We start from the raw sequence: 19,330 nt of genomic DNA, 5'->3' as shown, positions 1-19,330 counted from the left end.
TTTTCTATGCACATGAGCACAGTCATGCAGGCGTACATATTCTTCCTTATAATTCATTTGAATTCATAAGATCACAATCATCTAAGCGGCACATTAGCATTCTGTAAGGCCCGATATAGAAATATCCACTGATTTAAAAAAAAATCAGTCTAGACGGGCTTATTGAGATTATTTAGTCCTACTCCCACCTACTATGCTCAGTGGATTTAATAGAAACGTGTCGTTCGTGACCGAGTTGAGTCTTTTCAACGGCTCTTTCATGTGAACAAGAACCGAACTACGTGCTGTTGGTAAATGCGAGTTGCCCTACGCTGCATTTAAATGTGTTAAACCTGACTGGACTGGGGTCACAGCGACTGAAAAGACCCTCCAAAAGAAACAGCAACATTTGGATTGTAGCGGTTGCTTTAAGGACGTAATTCACCACAGCTGTTTACTTGAGTTTGTCATCATTATTCACTGTCATTGTTCAGTTGTGCACATAACAATGTTGTTCTGGGTTAGACTTAGACTTAGACTTCCTTTTTATTGTCATTGAAATTTGAACTTTACAGCACAGATAAGAACGAAATTTCGTTACATAAGCTCATGGTAGTGCAGGATAAAAAAGCAATAAGGTGCATATATAAATAAATATATATATATAAATAATATATATAATATATAAAATAAATAAATATATATAAATAATATATAAAATAAATATATATATATAAATGAATAAATAAATAGATTACTGTACAGATAAATATATTGCACTTTTCCACATGCGTCCACATTTATGGATGTATGTTATATTGTCTTTCTTATTCCAGCGAGTTAATCCATTTTGGGGGGAGTTGAGGGGATAATTTAATTTAATTATGATGCGTTCAAGAGTCTTACGGCCTGAGGGAAGAAGCTGTTACAGAACCTGGAGGTTCTGCTTCGGAGGCTGCGGAACCTCTTTCTAGAGTCCAGCAGTGAAACCAGTCCTTGGTGGGGGTGAGAGGAGTCTTTGCAGATTTTCTGAGCCCTGGTTAGCATTCATATATGCAGTTAAGAGTGAGTAATTCGGCGCGGCCCATTTAAGTGACCGTCAGGAGATTTACCCAAAGGTGGGGGTTTGTTGTGGCCACCATTTTGAGTCGCTTGATGTTAGTCATTCATTCTCGTTTTTGATGAGTAAACGGCGCACACGTTTTTGTGTGTCAAAAGATACTTCAAGTTGTCTTGCTTTCGTGTTCCGAGCGCAACAGGATGCATTTTTCTAGTTCGTTGTTTTAAGTAGTTTAGGTGTACACACACCAGCTAGGGTAGTACAATTTTCTATTCACAGTTAAATACTGCGCTCATTTTGATTTTATTTTTAGTAAATGTATGTATGATACATTTTCCGGTGTTGTTGAAATCCTTTTGTGTGGAAATTTCCAGGCAAGTTGACGTACATTAAGGTTAGTCAAAAGGGGATTCATTTGGCCCCATTCGTCACGGTTTACCTGACACATGAAACGTGAGAAATTGGGGGTTACACTATCTAATTTAGCCGCCAGATGGCAATAAATTGTTGAATATTGTAAAATGTGTTTTGTGGCAATTCCAACTCTGACCATAGCGTATGTTTTAACTCTTGTGCCGCACTTTGTGAAACTTGTATTGTGTTTTTGAAATGTTCAATATAAATAAAGTGGATTGGATTCAATATTTGACTCATTTCAGGCCATGAATCCCATCTCCATTAGTTGGTACAGTTAGAGGCCCCATTTGTTGCAGTTTACCTGACACATGAAAAGTGACGAATTGGAGGGGCTGCACTATCCACTTTAGCCGCCAGATGGCAGTAGAGTTTTGAATATCTTAAAATGTGTTTTGTGGTAATTCCAACTTTGACCACAGCGTCAGTTGCTATGTTGTGGCTGGCACTTTCCACAATTTTCAGCAGACTGCATTTGCAAAATGATTAATCCCCACCTTCCTCTGATGTGGAATGGGGCCATATGAAATCCCTCTTAGAGTAAAGCTGCTTCATGTCACAGTCAGGTGTATGAGCATGTTTGAAATTGTGAATTGCTCTTCCAGGTTCAAACCATCAAAGAAACACCTCACTTATGCTCACACTTGTAGAAAAAAGACAGCACCAGGTCGAAAGGGTTTGAGGTATTTATTTTATTGTTAATTTTGTTATTTTGCGCTAAAAAAAATTCTTATTGAACCATCATCTTAGTTTCTCTATGTAATTGTATTAATTAAAAATAAATAAATGTTATGAAATTCAGGCTAGAATTAAATTGTGTAAAAATTGTTTGTCCCTTATTTATTTTTTGTGGAATTGGCAACCCTAGCTTTGAGGTAAAAAACATCAAGTCAACAAACAGAAGGAAACTACTTTATCTAACAACAACAAAAATAATCTCTATGCTTGGAAGTAAAACAACAACAATAGTTGTCAGTAGTGATGGGTAAATCACACTACACTAATACTGTGTTAGTCAGCTGGATTCAAAAAGTTACATTTTACCTGCAAATACAAGGAATTATTAGCATATATCAGTGTTTTTTTTAAACAAATAACTGTGCAGAAAATAATATAAAACATGCAACTCAGGCCAATGAGCCAAAAGGTAACCAGTAAAAGAAGAACATTTACCTTATTTGACACTGTAAGACCAAAATGATCTCACACTTTTTAATTTTTCACTTAAATCGATGACGGCGACAAAAAACACTCCTTCAACCGAATTTATTCCGAGCTGTTGCTTTTGAGCCGAAAGAAGCCTTTCCTGATAAACACTCAAAGGACACAGCAGCTGTATCTGTCACATGGTTGTTTCTTAAAGTGACACACATTGTTTGATCATCAGTCTTTAACATAATAAACACACAAGCTGAGAACACTACTAAATTTTGCTCAAATAAACCAGAATAATACGCACACTTTTGGCACTAAATATCAGGGGTGTGAATCTTTGGGCACTTAACGATTCGATTCCGATTCCTGGTGTTGATCCAACACGAGTTTCGATTCAAACTGATTTTCGAAATGTCATAATTTGGTATAATAATTAGAATGAAACTTTTCCAAAACAGGTTACAGTTTAGAAAATCTATTTCTGGTTGCATTGAGATGGCCTAAAAATATATATATTTTTTAAATAAATCGTTTTTTTGAATATTAGCAATCTATTTAGAACCGGGCTGTATAGGAATCAGCATTCGGATGTGAATCGATTTCTTTGTGCACCCTTAATGGAAATCGCCTAAAAACGTTTTTTTTAAATGTGTTACTAAAACAACAAAAAAAGGACATTTTTTCATTAATTTATTTTCCTAAATTGTGAATGGATTTAAAATCGGGATGAATAAGAATCGTGAATCTTTTTTTTTTGCACCCTTGCTAAATATGTTGAAAATATGCAACAGTGACAGGCTTGTCTAGAAAATGTCTTAATATACATTAAATCTGGGATGTTCCTCCTTAATAAAGATGGTATTATGTCCAAATGTGAACCTTTATTTCAAAGCTGAGAATATCCTGCAGATTTAAAAAGTCACTTAAAGCAGAAAGCGAATAATTTATCCTACATTAAGAAATTAAATAAATTACGAATATATATATATAAATATCTTCTTGGTTAAGCTACAATTCTATTGATTGTTTAACAATTATTTGGTGACGGTAATGTGTTTTGTGAATGCGTCTACAGTCAGTTTGAATGCAATATAATTATTTGAAAAGTGTTTCTTGTCCACATTAACAAGGACGAGATGAGTGAAGTCTTAGGGGTTGGCCAGAATTTCTTAAAGAAGTCCATCCATGCAAGGCTTATCTAAATCCTCTTGGCAGGGCTGAATAGACAGGAAGTGCAGAGAAAAGCTTACATTTGCCTGAAATGCAGCTGTTTAAAAATACAGAAGAAGCTTTTTTTTTTTCCTGCAAAATGTCTCACCTTTACTGCTGTGTGACTTCAATAAGATGCATCATATTTATTGAGACGAGGCGGACTTAAGCCGTGAACGCAACCTTGCTTCAGGAGGAAGAACAGAAATGACATCATCCCCAAATTAAAGAGTTTTCTCCTTCTTGCGTGTTTGGTTTCACTTGAGAGCACAAGGTGACCCGATTTCGAGGCTCTCGCCCAGCGTGCCCTCAATGTCGCTCGCCTTTAGTGGCTGCCTGCTGGTGTTTAAATCCACCTCGTCCTCTTCATCAGATCTGCCAAGGGTTGGATGTCGCCTGACTACAGGAGGGCTGCAAAGTTCAAAACACACACATATTACATTTCATATACAGGGAGAACAAGATGGTAAAATTTTATGCATGAAGGCAAGTTGTTCTTTTTTTATGTAGGATTATTCTTCAGCAAACTTCACATCAAATGTTTTTTTTTTAATGTGCTGATGTTTCTATGACAACTCATAGAAATGACAGGCACTTTAAAATTGAAGGACAGCTCAATTCAATGCAGGTATTTTTTTTTTTTACTGTACATGCACAACGCCTCGAGGCGCCTCTCTGCTGTTAGACTGGAAAATGTTAGGCATTTGCAACACAACAGGTTAGTAAAATACAGAGGTATAAATGAACTTTTTTTTTTTTTATGTACAATGGGGAAGGGATTCATAAGGCCCCATTCTTGGGTGGATCTCATGTGAGAGGAGGGGGGATCATTTTGCTAAAAATGAATAAAAGCGCCACTCTACATTGCAACTGACTCTGTGGTCATAGTTAGAATTGCCACAAAACACATGTTGAAATATTCAACACTCTACTGACATCTGGCAGTTAAAGTGGATAATGCACGCCCCGATTTGTCATGTATCATATGTCAGGTAATCCACAACGAAAGGGGCCGTATGAATCCCCTTCCTACTGTAGTCGTAGTTATGAAGGTTACTGCCGGCGTTATTTAACACCAATGATCTGTTCATAATGATCAAATTACGCATTATTTATTTAATATTTATTACTTTATCCATGCATTTTAGTAACATATAACAAAGGAATACATAAATAAAATAATACTTAGACATGTTTTTTTTACAATCAACATTTTTGGGAACTCATCTGGAGTTCGTTAGGTGCAGAGTTTTCAAAAAGTCGCGTATTCCATGGGGGGCACAAGAGCACCCCAGGTTAGGAGGGGGGATATGACATGAAAATGCAATTACAAACTGCAGTTACATCGTAAACCCACCAGGTTGCCACAAACATTCAGTGGAACCTCAATTCATGAACGCCTCTATTTGCGACCTTTCCGGTTTACGAACCTTCACACCGGGCCTAATAGGCCTCTGTGTGTAAACCATGTCTCAGCGTACAAACGCTTCATTCATTCAGTCATGTTCCATGCCGCTTGAAGCCATTGAGGGTTGCCATTTTGATGACATCCCCTCCTGTACAGGCGGACATGACCATTTTGAAGAGGCAGGGTCCGCTGCGTCACATCCTCTACAAACAGGCGTGGTCATTTCAAAGAGCTTCGAGGTTAACGGCACTTCTGACGAGTTTTTTTTCCAGAATTGTTGTACCTTGTGATGGTCAAAGCTGTGTAAGCCTGTCTTAGAGATCACTTTGTGTAATCAAAAACACTTTAAATGTGTCCAAACTCTCACAGTCGCGCTGTATAGCTTCGGGGCGCTAGACAACTGTTTTGAGCTAGCGTTTTAGCTAGTTAGCCTCCGGCTTGCAGCCCCTTAAATTCGAGGATTTTATCAGGGAAGGGGACTTTGTTCCGCAGCACGTCTTTAATTTAAGTGAGACTGAAAGAGATGCCACAGCGGACCTTTATTACAGCGAAGGAAAGGGCACTACCGGGACACAAGCCGATGAAGGAACGCCTCACACTGCTCGTTCGTGCGAACGCTAGCGGTGACTACGTGAAGCCACTGTTTGTTTATCACTCCGAAATTGTTCAACAATGCCACTAATATTGGCAGATACAGGTTTTTGGTTTTTATTGTAGTAACATGGTGGTTAACGTTTTACAGCGCTCTTTTAGTTTGATATATATATATATATATATATATATATATATATATATATATACACTTCAGTGTTTTCAAAGTGTGCATTTTTTTTACTAAAATGGGGACTTTTGTAGAGGCTAGAGCCAATTATTAATATTTACATTTATTCGTGTGGGGAACTCTGCTTCATTATACTAACTTCTTGGTTTATGAACCATGTACAAGAACCAATTATCACCAGACCTATGTAAGCGTCAATATATACCTTGATGTTGCAGAAAAAAGACCATATATTTTTTCAACCGATTTCCGAACTCTAAATGGGTGAATTTTGGCGAATTAAACGCCTTTCTATTATTCGCTCTCGGAGCGATGACGTCACAACGTGACGTCACATCGGGAAGCAATCCGCCATTTTCTCACTTTCGTCGGTGTGTTGTCGGAGGGTGTAACAACACGAACAGGGACGGATTCAAGTTGGCCCAAAGATGCGAAAGTGGCAAGAAATTGGACAAAATTTGTTCAAAATACGAGGCTGTGGGGAAAGCCGACGAAATGGTCAGTCGTTTGTTCCGCACACTTTACCGACGAAAGCTATGCTACGACAGAGATGGCAAGAATGTGTGGATATCCTGCGACACTCAAAGCAGATGCTGACATCAACTCCAAAACTGGACAGATCAGCTTTCAGGAAAAGAGAGCGGATGAGGGTATGTCTACAGAATATATTAATTGATGAAAACTTTATTCATTACTCGCGGTTTTACGTAAATTATTATACATAAACTGTGTTTACCAATAATTTAGCTTAAAAACTTTTTTTTTTTTCAATCATTCGAGTACATACGGGTAGTCTTGTGTAATGCAGTATTTTGTGTCTATTTAGGTATGGTTAACCTGAGTGCTGAAATCGTGGAAAAATATATGTTCTTAGCGCGCCTGAAATGGGCTGTCTGCACTCTCAAAGTGCATGTTGTTGCCAAATGTATTTCATATGCTGTAAACCTAGTTCATAGTTGTTAGTTTCCTTTAATGCCAAACAAACACATACCAATCGTTGGTTAGAAGGCGATCGCCGAATTCGTCCTCGCTTTCTCCCGTGTCGCTGGCTGTCGTGTCGTTTTCGTCGGTTTTGTTTGCATACGGTTCAAACCGATATGGCTCAATAACTTCAGTTTCTTCTTCAATTTCGTTTTCGCTACCTGCCTCCACACTACAACCATCCGTTTCAATACATGCGTAATCTGTTGAATCGCTTAAGCCGCTGAAATCCGAGTCTGAATCCGAGCTAATGTCGCTGTAGCTTGCTGTTCTATGCGCCATGTTTGTTTGTGTTGGCATCACTATGTGACGTCACAGGAAAATGGACGGGTGTATATAACGATGGTTAAAATCAGGGACTTTGAAGCTTTTTTTAGGGATATTGCGTGATGGGTAAAATTTTGAAAAAAACTTCGAAAAATAAAATAAGCCACTGGGAACTGATTTTTAATGGTTTTAACCCTTCTGAAATTGTGATAATGTTCCCCTTTAAGTTTGTGAATCTAGGTTCCGCTGAATATGACCACAAGGGACAGTATAATGTTAAAAGTGCTCACAGACTGTGGCTGGTCTCATAAGAGCTTCTATAGTTGTGTGCACTGCCTCGTTATGGTTTTCCAAGATTTTTTTTTTTGAAACACCACATTTCCCACAATCCCTGTGTGTTAACGTTTTGGTGGTAAAACGCAAGTTTGTGTCACGTGTAATGTGTGTCGATGTGAAAAATACACGCCGAGCAGTGTTTCATGTGATACAAGTGTGCAGCGCTGTGATAAAAGTTGACGTACGCTTTGAGTAGGCTTGTACCACATTCTGTTCTGCGTACGTTCCGTACCAGTATGTTAGGACTTCTCCAGTCACATTATTCTGAATTTAACGCTCTTGGGACATTTGATTTTAATGATCTTTTAAGCAATAAAAGTCGGTACGTTTTTGAAGGGTGTAAACACATTTTATTTTATTTTTTTCATAATATTTTTGCTCAGATTTCTCAATCAACTTTTATCCTAAAGAACAATTAATTTTGACCCTGCTTATATCACTTAGTAAAATAACTCATGTTGTGCAAATGTATACTAACGGAAAACTGTGAGATTTAAAGGGTTAAAAAAAAACATGACATGTTTAGTATTTTTGTTAAGGGCTGAATTTGATTGAGAGATTTGAGCGGAAAATCACGAAATGTTTTATGCCCTTTCAAAAATGAAGGACTTACACATGCTGTTTAGCTTTGTGGGATTGCCTAATAGCTACTCGTGTAACGTACACCTGTGAAAGAAATGGACATTGACATTTTAAAATTAAAAATGAAATGTATAATGGAGTGAAATAACAAAAACTATGGCCTAAATTACTAACAAAATATAGGACAAAGAAGTCAGACTTTGTCACCTGAGGGTTAAGACACTAGCGCTCTCATGTTTTGGTCTATTTCATTTTTCGCAGTTACACATTTTGCAAAAGATAATTGCACTGTTATGCAGAACTCAAGTGTCCACTCCAGAGAACACTGGTTCTCAGGAAGTTAAATGTCAATGCAACCTTAAAGTTTTACTTGACCAAATGTCTTGTCATAAATTAAAACCCAAGCAATATGTTTGCAATGGTCAAAGTTTGCCTACCTAATTGGAACACCCTGATCTTTTTAAGAACCTACTACAAAAAAGCTAGTGAAAGATAATCTATGTGACAGAACTCTTGTGATTTTAGGAGTCTGCTACAAACATGTTATTCCCTTAAAAGTTTTGAACTGAGCTTATTAGTTCAACTCTATCAACCAGTGGAACACCAGTTGACGAGCCCTAATTTACAGTCCTCAGGTAACATGTTTTTTTTTTAATTCGGGAAGAAATCCGACTACCCAGAAGAAGGTCCAAGGTAGTGTTGTTTTGTTTTGACCAACCACAGTTAATCTGCAAGTGACCCAAGATCCACCTCTTCAAGTGGTCTAGGTCCGCTTGTCTGGTGCTCACCAGAGTTCACATGACACAAAGATAACAAAACAATGCAGTGTGAACACACCTTAAGTGGAGTTAGGACAACATCTCAGACTACAGATTAACACAGTTAGTACAGTGTGTTAGTCTGCTCGGTTAGTCATCCAGGATGAGTTTCAACTAGAATCCAGATTCTTTGTCACACCAAGCATCACCTTCATGTGTCGCAATCAGTCACTGTCCGGCCTGTAGAGGTACTTCATCATCAAGTTGTCCATCTTCTTCTGCTTCTTCTTGCCTCCCTTCTTTGGTGTCCCATCGTCATCAGATGGCCGTTTGGGGCTCTTCTTCACACTGTTTGAGCTGCGGTAGGACGAGGAGGAAGAGGAAGACGACGATGACGACTCTGAGGACGAAGAGGAATCCTCTGACTCACTCTCCTTCTTCTTGGATTTCTTTTTGGACTTTTTGCCCTTCTTTCGCCTTGAGCTGCTCCTCCTGCTGTGACGATCGTCCGAAGATGAGTCATCCGATGAAGAGATTTTGCTTTTTTTATCTTTACGACTGCGAGAAGTGGCACTGAAGGTGCTAGAAGGTCGACTCGAGTAGTCTAGAGCCGAGCTGGATGCAGAGCGAAGCAAACTGGATTTGCTGCTACCAAGTACCTCGTCATCGCTCTTCTTCCTAGCGTCCTTGCTTCCTATGTCCTTATTCTTGTCCGCTTCCTCATCACTGGAATCATCAAGCTTGCTACGCTTGAACTTGATGGGTTTGAAGCTGAGCACCTCATTAATGGCCGCCTCCAAGTCAGGGTCCAAGTAGTTCCGGTGCGTAACAGGCTTGATGTCAGACGTATCTGGCGGGTTGTCCGAAGAACGAGGTCGGGCAGGGGTAGAGAGGCTTCGGGTGTGGGATCGAGGACTGTAAGGAGAAGCCCCTCCTTCTGTAATTGCCGCACGAGGCCCATCGTCGTCGTCATCGACATGAACACCGAACTCGCTGAGGCCGCAGCTACGAGCGACAGACAGGCGAGAACTGCTGCGCCTGTCATCTTTCCAAGAGCTGCTACGGTTCAGAGACCGCGGGGTGACGTGGCTCACACTGCTGATGGTGGACTTGTTGTCATCGTCCAATAGTCCCCTCCTGGTGGACATCCTGCTGGGAGCCACAGAAGACACCATCGAGTCTTTATCGAACTCAGGGCTGCTTCTGGAGGTCCAGCGTGACTCCAACCCCTTCCTGGCTCTGCTGGTGGCCTCAGAATAAGCCATGGAGATGACCGAGCCTTTGTCATCGAAGTCTTCTTGTGTTTGATTCTTCTTCCAGTCCTCCAGGAGATCCTTGGACTTGGCTTTGCGGAGGGAGGTGTGGTCAGGTGTGTCGGGCTGTTCTTTCAGGGCGCTGAAGAGGGAGCTCTCATCGCCGGTCCCCCCGATGGAGTCTTTCAGGTTGGAACGCTTACGATAGCTCAGGGAGCTCATGACCGACACAGACCTGCTCTGCTCTAGATCTTTGCCATTTGGACTTCCATCACTTGTCTTCTCCTTACATTCTTTAGCATCCCCGTTTGCTGAATATCTAAGGGCATCACAGTAAAACAGTGCAAAGAATACAATTGAGTGCATTTCTGTTGAGGCACAGAAATGAATATAATGAGCAGCATATTGTTCCCGAGGTCGGTGCCCTGATACTAATCTGTAACGTCAGACAGAACTGTAAATTTGTCACTTTCTTTCTGTCCTTGGGAAGGTGATGTCAACGGACACGCTCCCTCCCTCCGGCTACTGCGGTTTATGTACACTACGCACTGTGGACAGAGTGGGAGTCAACAAGTGAGAAGATCTATGGGAGCAGAGGCATCATTTAGCAGGCGCGCCAACTGGCCACAGGCCACTTCAATAAATTTGACAGCAGCCACTTCGCCGTTCCGCCTGCTGTCATTAGACAGATTACTGGAAAGGAGAGCGATGACACTGAATCGCGTAAATTACCCATCCTATTTGTAGCCGCAGGTATTGCTGCGCCATTTTAAGACTCAAGTTAGTTTATCTCTCTCAAGGAATTTATGGTTTCGGCGTAATTGGTTTGTCTGTCTGTCAGCAGGATTATCAAAAACTATAAAATAACTCATTCAGAACTGTTTTGTTTTTATGTACAGTATTGCGTAATCGTCTTTTTCAAAACCTTTTACCCAGCAGTCATTTTGACACGGTTAGACAGTAAATAGTAGTACTGATATTGATATAGGATCAAAGAAGGGCCTGTTTTAATCTCAAAGGCAGGGGTCTCCAAAGTTATAAAGAAAAATTGCGGAGACCACTTTGAAACATTTTGTACATTAAAGATATATTCAATGATACACTATCGAACAAAACATCCACATCTTAGCTTTATGTTATTAAGAAAAGCAATGCAATATCTTATCTTAATCCCCTTGAAATGCTATCTCAAATCATCATCTATCATTAAAATTAATAGAAATCAATTTAATTGGAGCTTGATCCCCCAAAAAGCACAATTTTAACAAAAAAAACCCCAACAGATTTATGTAATTATATACAGCTTGATGTACAGCTTGACTTCTATATTTTTTTTGCTTCCAGCAGCTTCTCTGTCAAACACACTATCAGCAGCTCCTCCATATTTTCATGGACAAACGTCTGTCGTTGAGATATCATTTTAACATTCTTGGCTGGCCTGGGACTCGTTCTGCTTTAGTGTGATGCAGCAGTGATACGCTCGAATTGCTCCGCCAAGTTGATGACGCTCTGTCATGTTTTTGATGATTTCTTTCTTTAATTCAACGAATATAATCCGCTTATTGTTCTCAGCACTATTCTCACTTTCTTCCTTCCCATGGTTAGAAAGAACAAAGTTATGTCCATCTCTAGCTATAAAATAAAGCGTGTGAGTAAAACCAGATGTCTCATCGGATCTTACGGGGTTCACTGTGACATTTGCTATGCCAACTAATGGCTAAATGTAAGACAAATAGCTCGTTGCTTAAAACACTCCTCAGTTGAGGTACCACTGTGTTATTATTACTATGCCAACCCAAACCTTTTTCAAGGCTTTAGCACACTCAAAAACTCAAAATATCTTGCAATTAACTAGTACGTATGTACGGAAACCATCAAAGACTAGTAAGATGCACAGGGCATCAGCCATTTTGGTTTGAATTCAGGTCCAACTTTTGGAAAGGATGTGGGGCAGTTGCATTTTTTTCTTTGTTTTTTTAACGTTCTTATCCGCGGTGTGTTTATTTTGCCTGCAGAATGTTTTGCGAGCCAATACTTAGGAGACCCCTGCACTAAGTTATGAATAGAAATTGGTACTGTCTCTGAACCAAGTAGTGTACTGCACCGCAGATTGCATAAGGTAATCAATAAATACTGTAGGTAATCTGTACATCATGATTGAGAAAAAATATTGCTTTGTCATGTGTGCTAGAGGAGAATTGTTAATTTTAGCATTGTTAAAACCACACATCTATTGGTGTGCTCAGTATTATTAAAAAAAAAGAATGTTGGAGGTCTCCAGTCTCCAAGTGCACTCTTCTATACGAGTCCTTATCACAGAGCTACCACGTAGATCCTCATGGTCATTGTCTGTGATGAGGCAACCGGATAAGAGGGAAGCACTAACCTGGCGCTCTTCAGACTTCCTTCGTCTGACTGGGCTTTAGAGGAGGCTTTGTTCTTGGAGAGCCAGGACTTAACTCCATCCACACGGTCCTCTACCTCAGAATCTCCATCCGTCTCATCCCCACTGCGAGGACAAAAAGAATGATAAAAATGATTATTATCTTCCCTTTAAATTTGTACAGTATTACTCTCAGTCTACTTAATGTCCAGATACGAATCATTTCGACAGTGTTACTCTCAGATCAACTGACTTGTTCAATGAATATTTATTCAGCGTAATATCACAAAATGGTCACCTGGTACTGTAAGGGTAATAAGGGTGAGCATAAATCATATTATGTCATTATTCAACATTGTAGAAGCACATGCATGCACATCCATGCAGAATGCAGATGAGGTCCTTGGAGGGATAATCAACGTGTTTGGCTGCTGGCTACAAGCATCTGTGTGGCATGTCACCCGCTCCTGATGCTTGTAATGGAGCGGAGCCATGAGCTACCTAAGGCCCCCTACGCTTGACATAACAATCAATACAGAGACCTGTGGATCCATCGGGGAAAACACAACAGATTCCACCTGCACTGGCTGTTTTCATTCATTGATTTAAATACAATGGTGAATTTCCACAGTGTGCCTCTCACAATGCTTGTTTTTGAGTGCTGTAGTTGTATTCTGGTATTACATGTCTGTGAATGCAAAAACTGCTTTTAAGAAAAGGTAACTTCCTGGAGTCATTACACTGGGGAACATAGAATATGTATTACATTAGGTACATCTTGGTTGCTAATTACAGGTAAAAGCCAGTAAATTAGAATATTTTGAAAAACTTGATTTATTTCAGTAATTGCATTCAAAAGGTGTAACTTGTACATTATATTTATTCATTGCACACAGACTGATGCATTCAAATGTTTATTTCATTTAATTTTGATGATTTGAAGTGGCAACAAATGAAAATCCAAAATTCCGTGTGTCACAAAATTAGAATATTACTTAAGGCTAATACAAAAAAGGGATTTTTAGAAATGTTGGCCAACTGAAAAGTATGAAAATGAAAAATATGAGCATGTACAATACTCAATACTTGGTTGGAGCTCCTTTTGCCTCAATTACTGCGTTAATGCGGCGTGGCATGGAGTCGATGAGTTTCTGGCACTGCTCAGGTGTTATGAGAGCCCAGGTTGCTCTGATAGTGGCCTTCAACTCTTCTGCGTTTTTGGGTCTGGCATTCTGCATCTTCCTTTTCACAATACCCCACAGATTTTCTATGGGGCTAAGGTCAGGGGAGTTGGCGGGCCAATTTAGAACAGAAATACCATGGTCCGTAAACCAGGCACGGGTAGATTTTGCGCTGTGTGCAGGCGCCAAGTCCTGTTGGAACTTGAAATCTCCATCTCCATAGAGCAGGTCAGCAGCAGGAAGCATGAAGTGCTCTAAAACTTGCTGGTAGACGGCTGCGTTGACCCTGGATCTCAGGAAACAGAGTGGACCGACACCAGCAGATGACATGGCACCCCAAACCATCACTGATGGTGGAAACTTTACACTAGACTTCAGGCAACGTGGATCCTGTGTCTCTCCTGTCTTCCTCCAGACTCTGGGACCTCGATTTCCAAAGGAAATGCAAAATTTGCATGGTTGGGTGATGGTTTGGGGTGCCATGTCATCTGCTGGTGTCGGTCCACTCTGTTTCCTGAGATCCAGGGTCAACGCAGCCGTCTACCAGCAAGTTTTAGAGCACTTCATGCTTCCTGCTGCTGACCTGCTCTATGGAGATGGAGATTTCAAGTTCCAACAGGACTTGGCGCCTGCACACAGCGCAAAATCTACCCGTGCCTGGTTTACGGACCATGGTATTTCTGTTCTAAATTGGCCCGCCAACTCCCCTGACCTTAGCCCCATAGAAAATCTGTGGGGTATTGTGAAAAGGAAGATGCAGAATGCCAGACCCAAAAACGCAGAAGAGTTGAAGGCCACTATCAGAGCAACCTGGGCTCTCATAACACCTGAGCAGTGCCAGAAACTCATCGACTCCATGCCACGCCGCATTAACGCAGTAATTGAGGCAAAAGGAGCTCCAACCAAGTATTGAGTATTGTACATGCTCATATTTTTCATTTTCATACTTTTCAGTTGGCCAACATTTCTAAAAATCCCTTTTTTGTATTAGCCTTAAGTAATATTCTAATTTTGTGACACACGGAATTTTGGATTTTCATTTGTTGCCACTTCAAATCATCAAAATTAAATGAAATAAACATTTGAATGCATCAGTCTGTGTGCAATGAATAAATATAATGTACAAGTTACACCTTTTGAATGCAATTACTGAAATAAATCAAGTTTTTCAAAATATTCTAATTTACTGGCTTTTACCTGTATATGCCATCAGTTTTCCTCCATCATATATCTATATAATGTGTATGATGTGATACACCTCTGCAATGGAGATTTGTAAACATGCATTAGGGGGATATTTTTGCCAAAATGTACACAGAAATAAAACAAAAACAAATGCTGGCTGTACAGAGGATATGAAACCGATCGATTCCATGGCTATTGGCTACACTTAATTTTTATCATCTTCGTTATTAATACATGTTTCGAACAAGTGGAAATAATGAATTTGCTCATGTACAGAGGTACATTTATTCAGTAATGTGTTATTTCCAACCAAAGGGGGCCTTTATATGCACAATACAACAAACAGAACCAGCATCATTGGCACCGTCTTATGGTCCAAACGTCATGTGTTGAACCTCGGAAACTTAAGTAGGGAATAATCAATTCAGTCTCCAACTGCTGCATTGCATTATTGATAGTGACTTCAAAAAGGACAACAAAAACTGGTAATGTTTGGGAGTTAAACCTTCAAAGTTGCAGCTATCGATTATTTTGGTAACCTATTGATTAATGCGTTCGATTATGCCAGTAATTGGATAAAACACTTTATAGCCTCGTTGCATGTTTTGGGTAAAATAGTTGAAATAAACAAAATGTGTTTTGCTTACCATAACTTTCATTATTTTACTCTAATAATTGCACATCAACATTAAAAGCATACTTTAATGTGTGTGCATTAGTGATGGGCGAAACGATACTGAAGCATCAATGCTTTATGGATCACAGGAAGTGATACTGTGTCCCTCATGGGGATGCAACAATTATACTGTGCGATTATAACTTGAGTAATAATCAGGGTTTCACAATTATTATGCATTGATTAATTTCAAGACAAAACATGCATAAAATCACGACATACAATATAGATTTTGATGTATTACTTTTTACTGTTGAAAATAATAGTAATCAAATAACATTTTAATATCAAAACAGAATCATAAATACGTTAAGTATTAGGGCTGGAAAATTAATTACATTTTGATTTAAAGTTTGATTTTGGCTTCTCCCAATTATGAAAATATAATAATAATAATAATTGATTAATTGGCTGCGCAACTTGCATGCATATTCTTGAGCTTGTAATGGTGAAACAGATGAGTGAGCATGGATCTCGCCATAATAGATATTATTTATTTTATGCAGTACTAGTATGCTGAAATCAATAATCACTCAACAAAAAAAGTAAGGCATATGATTTTTGCGTTCACATAACCGCGGACTAAATGACATAATTCTGCAATAAAACGAAATCCGCTGTTAAACGCATAATATCAGGAAAAATGACATAAATGTGAGTGATATGCTGTCATTGTGCAGCGAAGGAACATTTGTTTGGGGAAAATAATGTGTCCGGTACCGCTCATTGATCTCCGACACACTCAACCGCCCCGTCCTGAACTAAACAATCTGGATACGTCACTTAAAACAGCGACTAAACTAAGAAGTTAAAGCTAGCAAGAACAATCCATACACCCACAAAACATCTCATCTGCTTGTGTTGTTGTGAACGACATCATCGATGTAAGATTAATGTGCAAACAGTGATCGCAACTTGAGAGGATCTCTTTTTTTATTTACAGCCTAAAATGTTCTCCATACTTGTCAAGCTGAGAACAACCACACAGCACACTTAACAAAAAGAGCCCGGTGCTCCACATTCGGTCTGACTGTGCTAAGAAAAAAAAAGGGTTTCAAAAAAGTACCTTGCACAAGTATAATGTACTAAAGGCACTCACTGATACATTTTCACAATTATTTCATAACTATTTCATAATTATTGAACTGTCCAAAGATGTATTGCACCAATAATGTTTTGCATTTAATTAACAAACATTTTTAACATTTTATTTGATACAAAAGGCACACACTGTGATGGTAAAATAAGTGTAACAGGTAAAAAAAAAAGTAGATCAATAAAAACAATTAAAATGGAAACACTTAATATCATTGTTTTTATATCCATCCATTTTCTACCGCTTGTTTTTATATTGCTATTTTTATTTAAATGTATTATTATTACAATTATTATTATTTTACTTGCTGTGGTTTATTCATTACTAATGTATATCTGTTTTTTTAAACTATATTTAAAGTTACATTTTGATGGTAAAATAAATACTCATGTTTTCAAATTAAAATGAAGAATTGTGTTATTAATCGTGATTACAATGTCAATCAAAATAATAGTGATTATTATTTTTTCCATAATCGTCCATCCCTAATAAGGGGACGGCGTGGCGCAGTGGAAGAATGGCCGTGCGCGACCCGAGGGTCCCTGATTCAATCCCCACCTAGTACCAACCTCGTCATGTCTGTTGTGTCCTGAGCAAGACACTTCACCCTTGCTCCTGATGGGTGCTGGTTAGCGCCTTGCATGGCAGCTCCCTCCATCAGTGTGTGAATGGGTAAATGTGGAAGTAGTGTCAAAGCGCTTTGAGTACCTTGAAGGTAGAAAAGCGCTATACAAGTACAACCCATTTATCATTTATTTAATAAGTATTATTAATAATAAAACAATGATAAATTAATAATTGTATCATTAAAATAAGACTAAGAATACTTTTTATTGATCTCCCAGGGGAAAATGTTACTCATTTGGGTAAATGCCTATCTATTAATTTTTGATATTCTATGTTATACTGTATTAATAATAACAGGAATGCCCATAATTACATCCATGGTATAGTGTTGCTATTCTATAAGCTCCTGATGTTAAGTCATGTTTTAAACTTGCTATATTCATTTACAATGCCTACAGTTTATTCAACACAGACAGGAAGAAGCAATCTCTAACATTAAATGAAGCCCTTGACAGAAGTACCTGGTGCTGTTTGTTTACACTGATCTGATTTAGCGCTAAGATACTGATTGTAAGTGACATTTAACTCTTTCACCAACTCAATTATTTTTCACCTTTGCGATTAAATAAGCGTGGTGTTTTTAATCATGGTTAATAGCAAAAATGGCTAATCGTTAAATCCCTACTCATCTTTGCATTCGCGTATGCACTGACCGTATAACTTTTGTTACCTTAAGGCAAAGGAGCATTTGCCGTCAAATTTAATGAATCTGTGTTTATTCATGATTAATGCTGCGATATTTTTGGTGATTAATCACATGAGTTATCTTGTTCTTTTTTACAGACCTAATAAATATTTGTGATTAATCAGCCTTATTGCACCGCAACCCTGTGATTAATCGGATTAAAAACTAATTGTTTGACAGCACAAACATATTAAAATTTCCCTAATACATGATACATTGAACATGGCCTTACCCCATTTTGAGTATGCTATCTTAGCGATAGGATATTGGTGAGAAGGCAGAGCCTCATCACACAGGGCGAGCAGCCTTGGCTATGATGCAAGTGAAAATAACTAACACAAATGTATATGATTTGACCCTAAAAGCACTTTGAAAAATGATAGTAGAGAGCAAGGTTGGATTAATAGTTTCATTTTCACTATGATTCATAGTCACATTTTAGTTTGCTATTGGAGGTCATGTTTCATCTATAGAAAGTGTTTTGTTCTCACAAAATGCTGTTTTTCATTCAGTCTGCAGACACCAGCCTATCACTTAATAAAAAAAAAGTGACAAGATGATCTATTTTGGCGTGGTTGCTGATTACAAGAAGAAAACACTATTCATGATGCTGCAAGATGACTGTCGCAGTGCAAAGCTCTATCATGTGTCTTCCTAGTCTCCTGGAAATCTCCATCACCGTGTTCTTTGTCACCATGCACAGCCACATATTCAATCGTTTGCCCTCTCTCAACAAAGAGTTCCCTCTGTTCGTCTTTTGGGGGAGGGGTTGTGCCAAAAAGCCATTTTTCCAATGCATGACAAGTGATGAGTGAAGCAGAGCCTCCACTTTGAATTCATGTTACATATTGTACTTTTTTTGCTCCCTTGTGTCTGTACTGAATGCTAAATAACAAGCAATGAAAGTCAACTGCAAAACAAGATTCTAATAATACTTGCAAATGGATTACGCATGCAATCATCTGTGATACTGCAACTTCTCTGCATGATATACTCTTATACCAAAAACTACAATCCCAAAACTCCATCCAAAGTAAATCGCTCTCTCTTCCCGCTCTAATACACACGCCAATGTGAAATAAAAGGTGGCTTGCAATTGAGTGCAGTGCAAATGGTGTCACAACCAATTTGTCCTTGGTCCTACGCTCTTCGCTAAGCGCTCCTGAGGCCTACAGATACAAACAAGCCCCAAGAATTTTGGAAGTGAACGTTAATGGCTTCTGACAATCGGCCTTGGCTGGTTGTAAATCTTTGTCACAAATACTTAGTCAGCCTTAAATCACGTACGGCTCGGCGCTATCATATCAGCATTAT

The 19,330-nt window shown here is 38.9% G+C and overlaps 1 protein-coding gene across 8 annotated transcripts in view; it reads right to left on the bottom strand.

Annotated features, from left to right (window-relative positions):
- Positions 1–2,134: 2,134 nt before the first annotated feature.
- Positions 2,135–19,330, bottom strand: part of LOC133607458 (unconventional myosin-XVIIIa-like) — a 187,099-nt gene continuing 169,903 nt past the window's right edge. For 6 of the 8 annotated variants that reach the window (XM_061962093.1, XM_061962091.1, XM_061962088.1 and 3 more), the window contains 3 exons: positions 12,570–12,692; positions 9,140–10,502; positions 4,086–4,228 (listed from right to left, as the gene is read on the bottom strand). In XM_061962093.1, the coding sequence (XP_061818077.1) occupies positions 9,155–10,502; positions 12,570–12,692 (1,471 nt within the window). In that variant the 3' untranslated portion in view covers positions 4,086–4,228; positions 9,140–9,154. Of the gene's footprint in view, positions 4,229–9,139; positions 10,503–12,569; positions 12,693–19,330 lie in introns of all 8 variants that reach the window. The other 2 variants (XM_061962096.1, XM_061962095.1) reach the window with 1 other exon arrangement.

The sequence above is a fragment of the Nerophis lumbriciformis genome, linkage group LG09 (genome assembly GCF_033978685.3).
Source record: "Nerophis lumbriciformis linkage group LG09, RoL_Nlum_v2.1, whole genome shotgun sequence".
Taxonomy (NCBI): Eukaryota; Metazoa; Chordata; class Actinopteri; order Syngnathiformes; family Syngnathidae; genus Nerophis; species Nerophis lumbriciformis.
This window is presented reverse-complemented; position numbering and strand designations above follow the sequence as displayed.